Source organism: Arvicola amphibius, chromosome 13, assembly GCF_903992535.2.
Source record: "Arvicola amphibius chromosome 13, mArvAmp1.2, whole genome shotgun sequence".
Lineage (NCBI taxonomy): Eukaryota > Metazoa > Chordata > Mammalia > Rodentia > Cricetidae > Arvicola > Arvicola amphibius.
The window spans coordinates 587,559-606,892 of NC_052059.1; the positions used below are offsets into that span (position 1 = coordinate 587,559).

At 38.7% G+C, this 19,334-nt stretch overlaps 1 protein-coding gene across 3 annotated transcripts in view; it reads left to right on the top strand.

The window, feature by feature from the left end:
• Positions 1 to 19,334, top strand: part of Fgf14 (fibroblast growth factor 14) — a 478,361-nt gene that overhangs the window by 316,014 nt on the left and 143,013 nt on the right. Inside the window, exon 1 of one of the 3 annotated variants that reach the window (XM_038310677.1) lies at positions 16,838 to 17,076. The exons of the other annotated variants lie outside the window; for them this stretch is intronic. Within the exon in view, the coding sequence (XP_038166605.1) occupies positions 16,884 to 17,076 (193 nt within the window). The 5' untranslated portion in view covers positions 16,838 to 16,883. Of the gene's footprint in view, positions 1 to 16,837; positions 17,077 to 19,334 lie in introns of those variants that run through there. 3 annotated transcript variants of the gene reach the window in all.

Genomic DNA, 19,334 nt, shown 5'->3' on the forward strand with positions numbered 1-19,334 from the left:
ATGAACAAATGGTACTCTCTGTTTGCAAAAGGTTTCTACTTCTTATTTACAAGTGGATTCAATCACTAAAACCAACTTCTACAGAAGTTGCCAGTAGAAGCTTAAAGATTAGACTCTGGTTTATCCACCAGTATTCACATAGTACACTGTGGGGAGAATCCTTCAGGGAATCTGGCCTCAGTGGCAATTTTTACGAGATTCTATAGGAAGAAATGGCATAACTAAACAGTGTTCCAAGCATGAAGTCAGGATTTTTATAAATGACATTGTTTCAGCACAAAGGCAAACTAGTTTTCAAATAATGCATTAGCTTATTTAGCTTGCTTTGATAAAATATAAAACACTAACTTAAATAATAGAAATAAAATTTCTCAAATGTTTAGTGTCTAGAAGGCCAAGATCATGATATTATCAGGGCTGTTTTTTTTTCTTCAAAGACTCATTTCCTTTTCTTATGGGTGGCTGTTGCCATTCTTTCTTTTCATGTGGTCTCCTTTGTATGGAAACATTACTAATATCTCTCTTGTGTCTGGATTTCCCCTGATCTAGATATCAGTCAGATTAGGTTAAGGTCATCAAAATAGCCTCATTTTAACTTACCCTGTCTCCAACTAGAACATATTCTGAGGTAATAGAGGTAGGAGGTCAACACAGAAATTTAAAAGATGTGAATGAGAATATAATTCAGCATGTAATATTCAATAAATAGACAATAAATAAATATTGCCAATGACAATACCAGAGGAACTCTACTAACATTCATTGCTTCAAGTAGGCTTCAATAATCCAAATCAGACCATGGATGTAGACAGGGAATGTTATCCATATTAATAGTGGATTTGACTAGTTCTTAAATGACTTTCATGGCTGAGGAGTAGGCATTTTTGTGCTGTGACAGAATTAAAGTGCAATCCATTTATCTACATTGCAACAAGTTTGAGGATCCCCAAAATTTAACTATTTTCATGAAGTATCTAAAAGATATGTTGTGAAATTCTTCTCATTCCTTTAGCACATTGATTTCTAGAGCCTTAAGGGTTTGAACACTAAGGAACATTTCAATCAGGCCTCAGGTAGTCTCAAATATCATAAGCCTATAGTTGCTCATTCCTGTTATCTTGTAAGTAGAAGGAAAAATTTTTTTTTTACTTGAAGTGTGGTCTCAAAAATTAAATAGATGTTACACTCTGGAAACCTAGTTCTGTGACATGCGCTCAGTAGATAGTAGATTGTATAATTGATTTGCAACAGGACCATTGATAATCCCTCTTTTAAGATTCATACTATGTTTACAAATATCTTGCTAAAATTTTATAGATATCTTAGTTAGGAAGGAAAACTTATAACACATTAAACATATCTTTAGACTGGCCATAGCAGCCACACAACTATTTAGAATAGCAGTTCTCAACTTGTGAGTTGTGACCAATTTGGCAAACTTCTATATCCAAACCTATTTACATTACAGTCCATAACAGAAGCAAAATTACAGTTATGAAATAGTAATGAAAATAATTTTATGGTTGGGGGAATCACTGCAACATGAGGCACACTATTTAAGGGTTGCAGCATTAAAAGGGTTAGAACCAATGACATTGGAGCTTTGTGGAGAAAGGATGCAGTTTTCTGGGTTAATAGGATGTGCCTGCATATTTTCTCTGTTGTGTATGTGCATTCTGGAGTTGAGTGTGGGCTCAGTTGAAGAATTAGGACAAAGAGGTACCCACATCAACTGTTGGTAGAATAGAAGCCTTGGTTGGCTGGTGAGTTTTGCACAGTGTGTGACGAGGAGCCAAGACCTTCTGTTTCAAATGTGTCCCTCAAGGATGGAAATGAAGGTGCTCCTCCTCAGCTCTCCATGGCAGATTTTCTCAGATTCTATCTGCTAACAGAGTGGCTTTTTTGCAGATAATTGTGGATCTTAGAGTTGACATCATAACTTCCAGATCATTTTCTTGTGCTGAAGCTGTGCACAAGATGAGTCAACACTTTTGACATGGTGTTTATTGCATTTTAATTTAACATATCTAACACCACAAATTACAATTATATTGAAAAGAAAGATTAGATAGAAATTTTCTTAGATAGATAGATAGATAGATAGATAGATAGATAGATAGATGATAGTATAGTATTATTGATATTGCTGAAAGTAACAAGGTCGCTTCTATATGTGATTAGTAGGGAGAGATGGAGGTTGGAAATGTGTAACTAAGAACATTTCTAAATAAAATGACGTTAGACAACAGAGAGAAAAGAAGTTTCTTATGGTACTATCGTATCTATCTTCTCCTCACCAAACTGGAGGTTAATTATCCAGCCAAGGTTTTCTCTTCTCTATTGTTATAAACCTATGTTAAATGCTGAGCTCAAAAACACGCACACACACACACACACACACACACACACACACAAAAACACACACACGCTTACACATATATACACACATACACATACACACACTAGATAGTCATGGCCTAGGATTTTAGAACTCGCTTCTTACACCTGGAATTCTTCAAACTAAATATTTTAATTTTTAAAAGTTAAGTTTTAATGGTTATAAAGGGAAGGTGGGCAAATATGGGAAGGAACAAATAACTATTTCACTTCAAAATACTTGCTTCCAGCATTTTGCATGTGGCCTTAGAGCCATAAGTTCAATCTTATTTTATGTTCTTGTGACGTCCTTTTAAGACACAAATGAAAAAGGGCTGCACAGCTCTTTCCCATTGGGCTCATAGTAAGGGTGGGTGACAGTGGCATGGCTGGGGCAGACTGCGGGGTCACTCACAGTGGCACCAGGATTTATCCCTACTTCTTGTACTGGCTTTTGGGAAACCCATTCTCTTTGGATGGATACCTTGCACAGCATAGTTAGAGTCAGGAGGGCCTTGGAGCTTCCCCAAAGCAATGTGACTTACTCTCTCTGAGGAGTGGATGGGGGTTGGTGGGAGGAGGTGGAGGGAATGAAAGGAGGGGAGGGAGTGGGAACTGGGATTAGTATGTAAAATAAAAAGTTTGTTTTCTTTAAAAATAAAATAAAAATTTTAATTCTTGTTAAATATAAATAAATCAGCCGGACCAAAAAAAATTAGGCTATTGAGCCAGATCATCCCCAAAGTGAGTTCCTGTCCTCATTTTTAAATGGGGAAGGATACTGTAATGCAACAGATTAAGATTTCGATTCAGTGCCTTAAATTACTAAAATTTAAAAACAAAATGGAATTAAGATACATGGTGATTTTTCTGTTTGTTAAAAGCATAAAATATATAAAAACACATGCACACTAACACAAGAACACACAAGTTTAGGATATTTTGGTTTTTATATTATTTGCAACTTTTATTAGCTCTCAGTAATTTTAGTTGTAAAAAGTCTCTCAATGATTATTTTTGTGATTTTGTAATGAGATTTGATTTTACATTCAGTCTTATTATTATCAATGAAGCAGAAAGCTCATTTTGCGTGACATTACCCACCTTTTATCCATTGTGTGTCACTCATTTTATTAAAATATTATGGAATCCATTGGGAAAGTGACATCTCTACTTTCTCTTACACTTAAGGTGCCCTAGCTTATGGCTAAAATTCTCCCCAAGCTGCTGTCTTTTGGGTTTCTCTTAGTAACTGGACATATGATCACATTATCTAAGAGAAGATTTATTATCAAATATCTATCTCCTAAAGGCCTATTGCTTTGTCGGGCTTTTGAAAATGAATTCTTTTCCTTGAGATAAGAAAAGACAATGGGATTAAGAGCCTGTAGGTTTTACTTGCAGGTGGAGACTCATAGGAATCTAAGTCCAACACTTCAGCTTAGCATTATTTTCTTCCTTCCAGTGGTGGCAAAAAATGAACTATGCACAAGGTGTCCCAGGCCCAGGAAAGCAGAGGCACTACAGTGGGGAGCTCTGAGCAGGAGAGGCTGGGAGCAGTTGGGACCAGAAAAATACCCTCAGAGGCAGAAGAGCTGAGCACTCATTGGTGGGCCTGAGTGTAGTGACAAAGGGTAAGAACAACTTCTGGAATGTTTAAAAAGACAAAAGATAGTCATGAAAGCTAGGCCTCCAGGGCTGTGAAAGTAAGACCCTCATTTCTGAGTTCTTCCCTGACTACTAGCTAAATATAACTAAGTTCCAAACTTTGCTGTGGAAAGGATGTTATGCTGCAGTTTCCTGTTTATAGTAACATATTCCTGACATGAATAAGTCTGAAACTGGTCCTGCCAGAACTAAATGTCTTGAGAGCATCACTAAGCCCATTTCATGAAGAAGAGAACACAAGTGGGGTGCAGTCAAGTTGAACCGAATCCATGAGACATCTTGAAGAAATGCTCTATTTGAACATTTTATCCCTGTTGGCTGGTAGAGATCCATTGACTAACATGCCTATGATTTCAAATATTTTATGCATGCATGAAATGTATATATGAATGAAAACCAGAAAAAAAAAGTGACTGCTATTTCCAACTCACAAAGGCCTCTTTGCAGCATTTGTTACTGATATCTATGGAAGCCAAGTTCAGATATCTGTGGTTCTCAAAAGAAGGAACAAAGAATACCACACCAAGGACCAGAGATGTAGGTACAGGTGAGCAAGATAAATGTTAAAGCTGGACTTCTTTGAGGAATCTGTTTTAGATAGGGGTTCTATTACTGTGAAGGGGCACCATGACCATGGCAACTCTTATAAGTTTGACTGGAGTGGCTTATAGTTTCAGAGGTTTAATCCATTATCATCATGGCAGGACAGGAAGACATGTAGCTAGGCATAGTGGTGGAGAAGAATCTGAGAGGCTTGCCTCTTGATCCACAGGCAGCAGCAAATGTGTCTACCACACTGAGTATCTTGAGCATAGGAGACCTCGGAGCCCATCCCCACAGTAACACATTTCCTCCTCCTAAGCCACAACTACTCAAACCAAGTTACACCTCCTGATAGTGCCACTCTCTTTTGAACCATTTTCTTTCAAACCTTTCAAACAGAACCTGTTGCTTTTGTTTTATTTTATTTAGGGCCTCCTGTGGTGTTCTCCATATAAAATTACAAGGTTTCTACAGCTTATCTCCCATTCTGATTATACACACACACACACACACACACACACACACACACACACACACACTTGGATACATTCATGTGAATAAATACACACACATTCATATGCACATACACACACACAGGTATGCAAACAGGCTTGCACAATCTAGGAAATAACTCTTGTTCCTTTATTATTCTCTCAAATGGTAAGTTTCATTTGTCTTCAAGTATAACTAGTTACAGCAAATTCTAACCTAAGATACAATCTAAATTTCTGAGGAAGAAGGCTAATTGTCTACTACCATTCCTAAAGCTACATTAAAAAGAAATGAAAATGAAAAAGGGGAAAAGAATGTTCAGAATCGATATCTTTTATTTGATGATAGCTTTAGGCCCCAAATCTCATTTTGTAGAGCACTGCATTTACCTTTAGTTTTATTTAGCTCAATTCTATAGCCCTAAATCTCACGAAAATCCCGTTATAAATTCAAGAAATTAAATTCTCCGTGGATTGATTTCTGTGGAGCTCAGAAAAGTATGTTCTCATGATCCACAGGAGAGCATGATGCTTCTGTTTCCACAACAGTGGAGAGTTGCTGTGTCCTGCTCCCTTTGTCTTTTTCTTCTGAAAGGTTTAATAATTAAAATCCAAAAATGTTCCAGTAAGTAGATATTACCAAAGAGGTTACAGCAAATGATCACAAGACATTCTGGGCAGGGAGTAGATGACTCAGAAAGATAAGGGAAGGCAGTAGTTAGAGATTCAATCAAATGAATAGCTGTTGAATAAACAAATAATTAAGTATATAAAAAAAACCCAAACTTCATTTTAAAAGTTACTGGGGACAGAGGTACTCTGGAACTGTTCATGGTAGTGAATTGGGTCAGTGACTGTATAGTGCTTGGGCAAGTTATATGTTCCCATATGAGATGTAGAGGTAGCTGTGATAGGCTGAATAACAGCCTCTCAAATTTGTACACACACTTTTCCCTGAAACCTATGGTCATGATAACTGTATGAATTTTGTAAATATGACTGTGTTGAACGTCTTAAGATAGGGATTTTGTTTGAGTGGACAAGCCATGAATGTTCTTATAATGAAAGAGGCAATAGGATCAAGTCAACTGTACGGGGATGTATCAGTTCAAGAAGTTGGATTGATAAAAGGAATGGTCCATGAGACACAGAATAATTATGTTCTTAAGGGAATTTTTTTTCAGAAAGCAAGAACACATCAGTTCTCCTTAGGATATTCAAAAATCATGGCCAATATCTTGATTTAGCCAGTAAAACTGAATTGATACTCTGACTTCCCAGGACAGTAAAAAAAATAATTGCATTATTGTATAAGCTACTAAGACTGTGGGGCTCCTTTTACAGATTATATGGGAAAGTTACACTGTAGGTTACTAAAAAAGAGAGACAATTCCATGGTTAAAAGCACATGTTGCTCTTTGATTCTCATCAACTATGATAAATAGCTCACAATCTCTTGGAAATCCAGCTCCAGGAGATCAGGTCCCCTCTTCTGGTCCCCATGGGCAACTGCACTCATATGCTTATGCTCTCAAGCAGACACACACACACACACACACACACACACACACACCCCAGAAATTCTAGTCTGTATAATGCACTAGTCCTCCACAGACTCCGAGATCCTGTCCTTAAGGGTATGATCTTACACTCTGTGTTTTTTTTTTTTTTTTTTTACCTCAACTCTAAATTCTTAGTTGTTAAATTGTGTCAAAAATCAGATTATAAAACGGTTGCGATAAATATTAGAAATACTAGAGAAATTCTCGTAAAAAGTTTATATTGCTGAGATTAGGGGATCTTGAATTTATCATTAAATTATGTATTTTCTCTCAATGAGTATGTTTCACTTTCAGAGTGAGAAAGCATAGCATTAGATGCCATGTGTTCACTTTTCTTAATCCCCTCCCCTTAGGAATTAAGGGTTCTTATTTTTGATAAATAAAATCTGTAAATCCAATACTATGAAAATACACATGAGCATTTTCACATAGAATTCAGAAAGTATCACATATTCATAATGCCATTAACAAGGATGCCAGGAGTACTAAGTTTTTAGATATAAGTCCCTATTCTGTACTTGATTCTATCGCAGATGGTTTGATTTCAAATAGCTGACTTCTGGATGACAGATTCTATAGGAGAGAAAACAAATGCTTCTGCTCTGTGATTTTCCAACAGAGCAGATTTGATAATCATTTAATGTCACTGAATTCTCCCTACTGTGAAGCTGGATCATGACATATTCTTCACAAACTACAGCACTATTTAGATGTCTTATAAATCTAGAGACAAAGTCTCAGTTAAAATTAAAAGAATTAGAGCTTGTACACATCTTCTAATTTATTACTAATTTTCACTTAAGCATTAGCTTCAAAAATGTTCTTTTTGTTGTCAGACTATTTATACATGTGGGGCACAATGATAATACACTATATGTAGACAGTGTTCAACGTTCTGGTGAGCATAATCAGTATCCCTGCCTCCTTTTTGCACTTGCAATTTGTCTGTGTTTGGAGCTCTTGACCTCTCTTCTGCTACATCTTATAATTACTCTACTATGCTGTGGAGCTCTTCCTTCTTTGCAGTTGAGGATTTTAGCTTTCATAGATGTTTGAGAGCATACATTATTTCTTTCAGTGCTTGACTTATTTCTCTTAACACATTGTCTTCAGGTTCCATTCATTGTGTCACAAATGACAAAATTTTATTTTAGATGACATTGATATCCTATATTGTACACACACGTGTATGTGTGTGTGTGTGTGTGTGAGAAAGAGAGAGAGAGAGACAGAGACAGAGACAGAGACAGAGAGAAAGAGAGAGAGACTTATCTATTCTTCCTCAGATAAATGTGGATATGGCATTTTTTAGTGTAAGTTTTCCACAGTTTAGTGATTAGTATGAATAATACCCAATGAACAGCGAAGTGCAGTTATGTTTTTGATGTGTTATTTAATTTCCTTTTTGTATAAACAAAACATTTGGGTAGTTGAATGGCATGATATCTCACTTTTAGAAGCTTTTATGCTGTTTTCTAAATGGCTGCACTGGTGTTGTGTACATCCCAGTTCTATTTTCCAACACTATTACCAGTATTGGTTATTGATGTTTTGATAGAGGTGATCCAGTCTGTGCTAAGATCATATATTATATAAATATCATGTATTTCCCTCGTGAGCATTGATTCATACTTATTGTGTATTTCTTCTGAGAAATATCTATTCATATAATATATTCATCTTAAAACAAATTATTTGGAGTTTCCCTACTGTACTTTTTGAGTTTCTTATATATTTCAGTTTTAAAAATAATACCTCATTCTTGAATTGGTAACAGAAACATACTCATTAGTATGGAACAGAAAGCTTTAAGATCGTTGTTTTCCAGCAGTCACTAATGCTTCATAATTATCTTGAAAGTATTAGAAATTTACTTGTATGCTTTAATGTGCAGATATGTATGCCTATGAAGATGTTTGGGTATATTTCACCAAAATATGATAAATGCAAATGACACAATGTCTGTTTAGAACACTGAATTGCTATGAATGTGGCTATTGTACTATTAATGAATATAAGCTAGTTATAATAGTGAATATAAAGAAAAGTATGTCTTATGAACATATTATTTATATTTAAGGATATATATATACATTTATATTTTGTGAAAGTAACTATTTTTCTATTGAGATGTTAACTAATTTTTGAAATCCAATAATCTATCATTTAAAATTAGTGACATTAGTATCTGTACAGTGATTCAGAAGGAGAAGAGAGCCAGCAATTTAATTTCTGAGATGAATGCTATGCACATTTTGAAGTCACTTTAATATAAAAAAATGGGTGCTACTGTGGATGATTTTTCAAACTTATTAATGAATTTTTGAAAACACACTAGAATCATAAAATTAACCATCTGTTATTATCAATATGGTGTTCCTTCCATAGGGAAAATGTTCACAGGTTTTGAGCATCAATAGTTTTCCTTTTTCTTTATTTAATCAAAATATTAAGCAACAACAAATCTTCCTTACAAATTTTTTAATAGAGGGAAATCTCTTACCTACGTGCAATAAATGTATTGAGCAACTTTAGTTGATACAGCTGTTATATTAATAATGTTACAAATTATTTCTTAAAAACTAAAATTCTTTGACAGGTTTTACATTTTATTCTTTGAATCTAAAATAAGAAACAAAAATTCTGTCACAGAAATTAAACAAAATGTGATTTTGTACTTTGTCACAAAGAGATTAGCATCCATTTTTAATTAATAGTTGAAAACTAAAACCAAGTACATATTAATACTACTTCTTGATGCGTTATCTAATATGTAGAAACATAAATCTATAGTTTCTACCTTTCCAGAGAAATCTCTCAAACTTTTCATGTCAAACTTATTAATCAGGAATATAAAATCAAATTCCAATATATCATTTATAACCCTGGTCCCCCTTACCCAGAATTAGTTGACATTGATTTGATCATGAAAAAGAAATGCTGTATACTATTTTGCTCACAATTTAAGAAATGCTTAGGAATTTGGAAAGTAAAGAATACAAAGTCAGTCGTGTCATAGATGGAGTGAGTCGTTCACAGTATGATGTTGGTCAAATACGTTCTTGGGAAATATTTGCAGAATATTTACTTATTTATACTCTATGAGTCCCTCAATTCTGAACCATAAGAAATAAATTAAAACAATCACAAAAAGATAAAAGACTGGAAGTATTTTTTTTAGTGAAAACTATTCAAAATCAACCCAAAATACACAGGATCAAAGGATTAACAAGGTTATGAGCGGCCTTTATGGCTTCTCTGATGTCACTTTCCCATGTTAAATTAGCACATGTATTAAAATCTATAGGATAACACATGCTTACTCCTCTTTTTTTGTATACAGTATAATGATGAATTTATCCATTCATTGTTTTAGACCTCATAAATTAGTGGTAATGATAAAATGAAAAATGAATGTTAGACATTTTGTTCCTCTGTTGGTGGAGGCTTGCTTGTTTGTTCACAGCTGCTCAGACCTGAAATAACCACACAGAAACTGTATTAATTAAAACATTGCTTGGCCTATTAGCTTATGCATATTTCTATCTAACTCTTATATCTTAAATTAACTCATTTCTATTAATCTGTGTATTGCCACGTGGTTGTGGCATATCGGTAAGGTTCTATCTGGAATCCGGCATCTGTCTCCTGTGGCAGCTACATAGTTTCTCCCTGACTCCGCCTGTTGTCTTACTATATCTCTTCCAGTCTGACTATATTCTGTCCTGTCGTTGGCCCAAGAAGCTTCTTTATTCACTAATGGCAATAAAAACATATTCACAGCATACAGAGGGAATCCTACATCATTTCTCCTATAAGTGAAAAAAAATTCATATAGACATTGTGGTGTTTTGAAAAAAAAAATGGCCTACAATGTGAGTGGCACTATTAATAGGTGTGGCCTTGTTAGAGGAAGTGTGTCACTTTGGGGAAAGTCTTTAAGGTCTCCATGCTCCTACTTGTATGGCCCTTGAAGCAGTATTTTAAATATTTAACTCTTTAATCCAAACTCCCAAAGTCCAATTACTCCAAACAAAAACACGGTCAGTTCTAATACAGCAATAGCTCAGTCCCTGGTACCAACTTCTATCTTATTTAGGGTTTTTGTTGCTGTGAGGAAACACCATGACCAAGGCTACTCTTACAAAGAAGACATTTAATTGGGGTGGCTCACTTACAGTTTCAAGGGTTCTGTCCTTTATCATCATGATAAAGGGCGTGGCGGCTTGCATGCAGACATGTTGCTGGAACAGCTGAGAATGAACGCTTCATCTTGCAGGCAACAGGGAGTCAACTGAGACACTGGGCAGTATCTTAAGCATAGGAAACCTCAAAGCCCACCCCACAGTGACACCTTTCCTCCAACAAAGCCCATACCTCCTAATAGTGCCACTCTCTTTGATATTATGTGGGCGTTATGTGGGCCAGTTGCTTTCAAATCACCACACTGTCCATCTTACTTGGTACCAACTGTCGATATGCATGTCCAATTTCTTTCTTTAAAATATTATTACTTGTTCAGCGCTGAGTGGGTATGTATGGGACAATAAGTAGAAATGCAGGATCTGCATTCTTACAGGCTTATAAAAGGGGAGAAATGGACCAAATAAACAAAGGACTTTTTAAATGGTGTATACTCTATGGATCCATAAAACAAGGAGGGTTGTTTGAGTTTAAGGACTGTGATCATCGGCAGTATTGTAAACAGACATGTAAATCTGTGGAGGTGAGCATCAGAATGAGTGCAGAGTATAAAAGTTGGGCCATGAGCACAAATGATGATCAAGGAAGAATAAGCTATCTGGAAACAAATTAAGGCAGAGGTGAAGCAGAAGCTAGGATTTTGAACAAGGTTGTGATATCACCTAAATTTTACCTCCAGTGTTTTGGTTACAGTGTTGAGGTATGCAACACTGAGCTGCATACAGTGAGTCCTAAGGAAACCATTAGGTTACTTCTTCAGTGGTCCACATGGTGGAATGATGAGCGAATGGAAGTGACAATGAAGACTGTGAACATATTGTGTGTGTTTTTTGAAGATAAGTTGAGTAGTTCCACCACCAGTATATGTGGGGTTTACAGAAAGAATGAGCCTAGTATAATTCTAGAGATTTGGGCCAGAAGAACAAGAAAAGAGTTGCTTCTCTAGTAATGGGAAAGATTAAACAAAGACCAGGTTTAAGAAGAAAAAGATAGCCGGGCGGTGGTGGCGCACGCCTTTAATCCCAGCACTCGGGAGGCAGAGGCAGGCGGATCTCTGTGAGTTCAAGACCAGCCTGGTCTACAAGAGCTAGCTCCAGGACAGGGTCTAAAGCTGCAGAGAAACCCTGTCATGAAAAACAAACAAAACAAACCAAAAAAAAAAAAAAAAAAAAAAAGAAGAAAAAGATATTAGTTTGGTGCTGGCCACACCAATTGTAAATCTTTGTAGATATAGTAATCTACCTTGCTCTTTTGTTAACAGAAGTTACATGTTATGTCAACATTGGGGAAGTATTTACAAAGGCGTGCATTTGTACATTAATTGGAGATCATGGTAGGGTAAATAGGGAAGAAATTTGGGGTTGTTTTCTGTTGTGTTTTCAGAAAATAGATCTATGCCGAGACCTATGCCAGACTGTAAGGTTTTGAGTGCAGCACCCAAGTCTCCCTTTGTTTCCCTTTATCATTTAAAACTTTGTTGACTCTCAATCAGGGCTGAATAAAAATTTGTTGACTCTCAATCAGGACTGAATAAATTAAATAAGTGAATAACTAATAGTGACAAGTTAAATCACTATAAATAGTTATTATTTATTGAATTCCAGATGTGTGATAGACACTACTTTAAATGTTTAATATATAGGTCATCATTGAATTCCTATAATATCCTTATTGTTAATGACTATTGTGGGGACAAAATCATGCTGAGTATAAACAAAATGCTTAAGGATTCAGCAGTCAATTTGCCTCACTCAGGTTGTGATTTTAGCCAATACTTTACATTGCAGGGATGAGTAAAGATTTACCCAGCAGTTAAGATTTTCTAGGCAGAGAAAACAATAAATGTAGATTGATAAGCCAATGGGAATCAGACATCTTCTAGAAACCTTAAAGGACAGCAAATGATGGAACAATTCATTGCCTTCCAGAAACTCGTGTTTCTGTGGTATTTTACATGCTAGGAGTATTTACTACTCATAGACTCTGTAACATCTAAGAGACAGGATAACATTTTGAACAGCAGTTTGGAGGCATGGATATACAGAGGAAAGTTCACAAGTCCACTCAATATTTACTAATGGAAAGTGAAGAAATGTACCTGAAAATATATGCTGTGGTATAAAAACTATGAAATTGCAAAGGAATGCACAGACTATGAGTTCATGATCTAGGAGATTGTATTAAATAGCTGACATTTTTTTGTGTGTGTACATTAAGATAGCCAGGAATTATGATAGAGTGTGCTCCTTGGCCAGAATTGAACAGACTTGGCTATCTCTGTTTAAAAGATGCAAAACTGAATGCAAAACTGAAATGACGTTGGAGGTCACCATACACTTAAGAAGCTGCAGACAAAATAAAGAAGCAAGAGCACCTGAAATTGGAATTCACCCTCCTAAAAGTTTAGTCAGAAAATCTCCTTTCTAAATTACCTTTCACCTCTCCCATCCCTCTCTTTCTCTCTACTCTCTTTGCTTCCCCTCCTCTTGCTTGTATTGTCCTCTCCTTTCTTCTTTTCCCTTACTGCTTCCTCCCTTCCATTTTTCTCTTTGCTTTATATAAAGCCAAAAGTGAAATTAGTAGCTCTGAAGTGTCTCTGAGACCCTAAGAAGCCTTGTCTCTATGGTCCTTAGGTTTGCTTTCCTGTGCACCTGTCCTAAATCAAGTTTCTCTCCAGCTCTGCACTGCCTTTTATCACAGCTTAAGACAGCAGATGGCTCTCTTGCGTTTTCTTTCACTTATCTCTCTGTGTAAACAGCCAAGCAGCCTTTGGGAGAGAGAAGAGGCAAATACCAGGATTGAGCTAAAAAAGACCCTGATTATCCATTACTGCTTCAAGCTCTTTTAAAAATATAAAGGCACATCGAAAAGAAAGAACTGCTGGAGTTTCGATAGATTTTACTGTCTGAATACACTCTGCAACTCAAATCTCTGCTCCAGGCACATTGCCAGGGGTTGGGGTTGAAAAATCGCAAGCAAGCAAGCAGGGTGGTTCTCCGGTATCAAACAGCTGGAAGCTTCGGTTTCGAGGTGTGCTATTACTGTCAGCGGAAGCTGTGATGATTAATTTCCTTTCTATCTGAAAAAAAGGAAGGAAGAGAGAAAAGAAGAAAGGATGGAGGAAGGGGGAGAGTGGGAGATGAGAAAGAGGGAGAGAAGGGGCAGGAAAGAGAGAGGGAGAGGGCGAGAGGAGAAAGAGAGAGGGGGGTTGCTTTTAAGGGAGGAGCTTTACAGAGACTTTTATACTCTGTGTTTCTCAAGCACTGCTTTTTCAAGAAGGGGTGGCAGCCGGCCAGGGTTCCTGTCTGCGGTACTGAACCTCAAACTCCCTGGAGCTTGTGGAAAGAATGAGAGAGGGTGACTTAGGAAGCCCCAAATCCGATATCCTTGAGAAAGCCCCCACTCAGAGTTTTGGGAGAAATCACTGCAATCTTAGAAAGAAAGCAATAAACACAGCTGCTTAACCCATTCAAGTTAATAAAGAAAAAACGATGGTTTGTGGGGTTGTAGTCAATTTTAAAGGTCATTACATATCACATCTCATCTCACTCTCTGAAAACGATGCCACTACAAGAATCTTTATGTAAATATGTTTGTTTTAATCATGAAGTCATTCAGAAATTCCAAACTAAAACTTTTCAAATGTCCAACTGGCCTCTTTGCAGTAATGGCTCTCAGCAGTGTCCCCCCACCCATCCTTGACACCACGATTAAACCAAAGAAAAGCCAATACTTCTATTCACATTTTATCAGGATTGTTCATCAATCTGTAGACCACCTTCTTTCTTTATGAGTCATGACATTGTTTCACAGATATATACACAAAATAAATTGGTATTCTCCCCTTTCCCCGGTTCCCCATTTAAACTCGTGGATGATGAAACAATGTAAACTTCTTACAAAGCATCTCTAAAATATTTTCTTAATAATTATGGTGTTTATAGATATAACATCAAAGTGATGGAAATAAGTTTTCAACATGCCTCTTAATATTAAAAAAATAAGCCTGATATTACCTTTAGTGGATCCAAATCTACATATTTCTATTACAGCAAATAAATGTTCCTCCCCACAGCAGCTGAGGGAAGGATATGTGTGAGTTGTGGAAAGTCCAAGTCCAGCTTCCCTGGAATACATCCTAGGCTGCACTTCCCTCATTTGCCTGTTGGTGAGTCTTTGCAGTACTCTCTGACAACTTCCCAAAGAAAAGGTAGAATTTTATTCAAAACTGCTCCAGACACTGCCTGTGTTCTGTAGCCTTTCTTTCCAGTCGAGTAGTCCCTAGAGACTTGTATAAACCTGCAATGACTGTTGAAACATTTTCCCCCTGTGTACACACTGGATGGTTAGAAGTTGGGCTTTTGCATTTCTTTTTCCTTATGTTTCTGGGATAATAGGCAAGACAAAGGGTGCATGCATGGAGGGGGGAGGATCCAGCTCTAGTACTTGGATCTGTCACTGGAATTCATCCTAAAAACTACAACCACAAACTGTCCAATGCATGAAGAGCTTCTCCCCAGCTGCCCCTCCTTTCTTGGTCCCTTCCTATGTTTAATCATCTAAAGCAGAACACTGTCAGGTCACAGGCAGGACAACGAAGAAAGAAGATATCAAGTATTATATTTGAATTTCAGATCCAGCTCAAGTGGCTTTGCTCTCTGCCAGTGCTGTTCCATGCAGGCAAACCAAAGGAAGGCAGCCCCTCAGTCTGGCTGCTTTTTGTTATCCCAAGTGCTGCTGCAGACACCATTTCTCGACCCCATGCTAATCTTTGTGCCAAGACTTCTTCAGTATTCTACCAGGCAGTTATCCTAATCCAGTCACTATGTAAAACCTCTGCGGCAGCTGGCAGCGCCTCTTCCACCCGATGGGGAGCAGAATTGGAAGCTGTTTCCTCCATTCTACATCAGAACAGATTATCTGTCTCCTCTCCTCTGGTCCTTTTTCCTCATTGCTGCCGATTCAAAATGATAAACTTACCCTTCACAGCAGCAAAAGGGAGATTATGACAAGTTTGGGTGACTAGGTGAAAAGTGGAGGTGCCTCCCTCCCCAGGGCTCACTCTCCTTTCGGCTCCTCCGAGGGGTGGGGATGCTTTGGTGCTGGAGGGATTAATCAGAGCAGAAACCGTCTCACCCTTCAACTGCTGCTGAGAGTTTTCTGTGGACTCTAGAAGCCCTAGCTAAGCTGTGGCAGCCTCGGAAACATGCGAGTTTCATCTGAGTCAAAGCGCACCGATATTCCTTCAATTCCACCTCTTCAGGCTCAACGTCTTGTCATCCCACCCGGTGCAATTCATTTTTCCTTTCTCTTTTTATTATTATTTTAAATCATTACTGCGTATAGTTTTTATTTTCTTTCTGAAGACACATCGTAGGGGGACCACATAGTTGGGAGGGGATTAGTGGGGTAAGAATGTAGCGCTTTGATTAGAGAGCACAGGGGAGAAGATTGCTCTCTCCAGATGCTGATTTCTAAAGCACTTGACAATCACAGGCAGAAGGCGAGAGCAGACGGTTGTGGCCGCACCTGCCCGAGGGTAGCTCGAGCTGGGCACTGAGACCTGCCTATCGCGCCCGGAGACCCACAAATGCGCTGAGGCTCTGCCGCGACCTGTCCTCCGCCCCTCCATTCTGTGGCCAGGAAGGAAGCCCTCCGATCTGCCAACATCTCACCAGGGAGGCGGGCAGGGCAAAAAAGCTGAGCTAGTGGTGGTGGCGACCCCGAGAGGGCTCCAGCGACACGAGGTGACCTACAGCCACAGCCCTCTGGATTCCGAAGCAGCCGAGATCTCCAGTTTCCCGGGCTGGCCCTGCTGTGTCCAGGGCGCATCTAAGCGCCTAGTCCAAGCTCAGCAGACTGGGTGATGGGTCCGAGTGGGCACTGAGCACCCTCACCTCTGTCCCCAGCCCCTCCAGACCGCCCCTCCCTCCGCTTCCCTTAGGGCGAGCAGCTGTCTGCACCGCCCCTTTCCTCTCCAGTGCCCCAGGCTCCCCTTGCTTCTGTCCCTCCCTCCCCAGGACCCATTCCCTGGGCCACCATGGCCGCGGCCATCGCCAGCGGCTTGATCCGCCAGAAGCGGCAGGCGCGGGAGCAGCACTGGGACCGGCCCTCTGCCAGCAGGAGGCGGAGCAGCCCCAGCAAGAACCGCGGGCTTTGCAATGGCAACCTGGTGGATATCTTCTCCAAAGTGCGCATCTTCGGCCTCAAGAAGCGCAGGTTACGGCGCCAAGGTCTGTGTGGGTTACTGTGGGGAGGCGCGCCTCGTTTGGGATGGCATTTCACTGCCCGGATAAAACGCTTAGGGTTCCTTTGCTCCTTCCTTTTTTCATGTTTCTGTCAACCCTTCTCTAACCCTCTGATCTCCCTCCAGCGCACCAGCGCGCCTTCCCTGGGTAGCTGTGAATCTACCCATAGATTGCTCTAAGGCAACCTGTAGCCAGTCACTGGGAACTCAGCCCGTCCAGAGCCCTCAAATTGGCTATCTCCTAGCTGGCTCTTGCTTTCTGATTCTCCTGCAAGCTGGACTGCAAAAATTTTGTTTCCACTCTTCCTCCAGACGTTGAGGCTTCCCAGAGCACAGTTTTCTTTCTAGAATGCAGGAATCTGCTCTTTCATAGTGCCTCCGGTCAGGAGCATTGTCCCCACCTGTCAGACAGGAGATGTCAGGAATTGGTGTGCCTCTGGCTTCACATGATCTCTTTAGTTTCCTGCAAAGCGCTTGGTTCACATCCCTTGGTGAAAGGCCCCCTCAGCTGGGACTAATGTAGAAGGAGTGAACAACTGGGATGGGGGACACGTGAACTGAGGGTTGGGTCAGTACAGACCTAACAGAAAGCTGGTTAGCAAGGGGTGCTGAGCCACCCCCAGACCTGCAGTTAAATTTTGGATCAGAACAGGGTCACCCTCAGAATGAATCTTACTGGGCCTGTTGGGGAAGTAAGTATTCCTGTTTTGTCTGCTTTAACTGTTAAGTTAGCAAATTGTATGAAGTACAGTTACTACACAAAGAAGGCCATAATAGAGCCCTTACTATGTGTGATATTAATTACTATTATATTTTGAGAAACTGCTCGTGCCCCTCATTACCTTCTACAGCCTGGACCATGTCACTCAGGAGATGGAGTCTGGGCATCTTCCCCTTTCCACACTGAGTTACAAAGGATGACTGTTTTAGGAGCATGTGGGATGTTATGAGGGCAGCATGGGGATTGCTTACTCTACCTAACCAGGTGGGCAGGAAACAGAACATATGTACATTAATGATTGTCCGTGTTTGCCCAGCACAATACATTCTCCCAGCCCAGCTGTGTTTGCTTTTAGTGTCCTGTTGTTCCAAAGACAAGGAAGAGAAGCATTTGAAAAGTCTGGGTTTCTGTGTGGATTTGTGTATATCTATACCTTTACCAATTCATGATCAAAAGTTTTTTATGATTTTTTAGGGTAATGATAAATATGAAAAGGGCAATAGTTGATTGTGGCAATAATAAATTGTAGAAAGCTTGCTGTTTGTTGCCAGCAAGCTGAAAAGAACACATGTAAGATACACCTCATGCACATTCTAAGAGAAATGCAGCTGCATACATGTAACAGAAGAGACTTCCAGATGGAGAAAATGGGACAAGGAGTTTTCAGAGCAGAGTGGCAGCCATGGAGAACAACTAGTTATTTTTAATTTACACAGGAAACTAATCCAGGATACCTTAAAGTCCAGTTCTGTTCACTGTCCACAACCATGGTGTCCTTTATTGCCAGTTTCTGTTTCTCGCTTTATCAGGCAGATTATCCATTGGAACAGAGCTTTCAGAACAGAGAGCTCTGAATTTGCCATCTAGTTAAATTTCAGTGGATATATTCTCTCCTAAGTAAGATTATTGTAGTACGAACACTGTTGAAAGGATCTAAAAAGTTGCAATGTACGTTCTTGAAATATGTAACCATTAGATTATTTTATAAATACAGTCAGTATGTCTTTTGTATTGCATTGAGTGATGAGAGAGGGGTTACTTGACATGTGATGAATTTCAAGATAAAATCTATTTTTTCTAGTTTAGAAAGTTACGTGGGCTCTCTAACAATTTCTCTGTTTTCAGTGTTGACTGTTTCTTTAATAGTCATAATTCTGCACACACACACACACACACTTCAGTGGTCCACAGGTAAGTACATTCGGGGCCATCTTGTCACCTTGGTTTTGTTGAGTGTAAGAAAAAATAAGATTGATTTAGACAATATTTTCTTTTGTTCCTGTTTCATTACCTAAGAAATATGTTCTTTAGTGGCAAAAACCATAGATACAATTATTAAATATCAGACAAATAAATTTACAATTATTATTTTAAACAAAAGAAACATCAAATTGTATGTATATTTGTATATATTTAATGACTGTGATTGAATGCAGTACATATCATTAATTTAAAGCATAAATACTATTGGGGGAAATATATGCATAGTCCATAGAGAAAAACCAAAGATGTATAGAATCTTG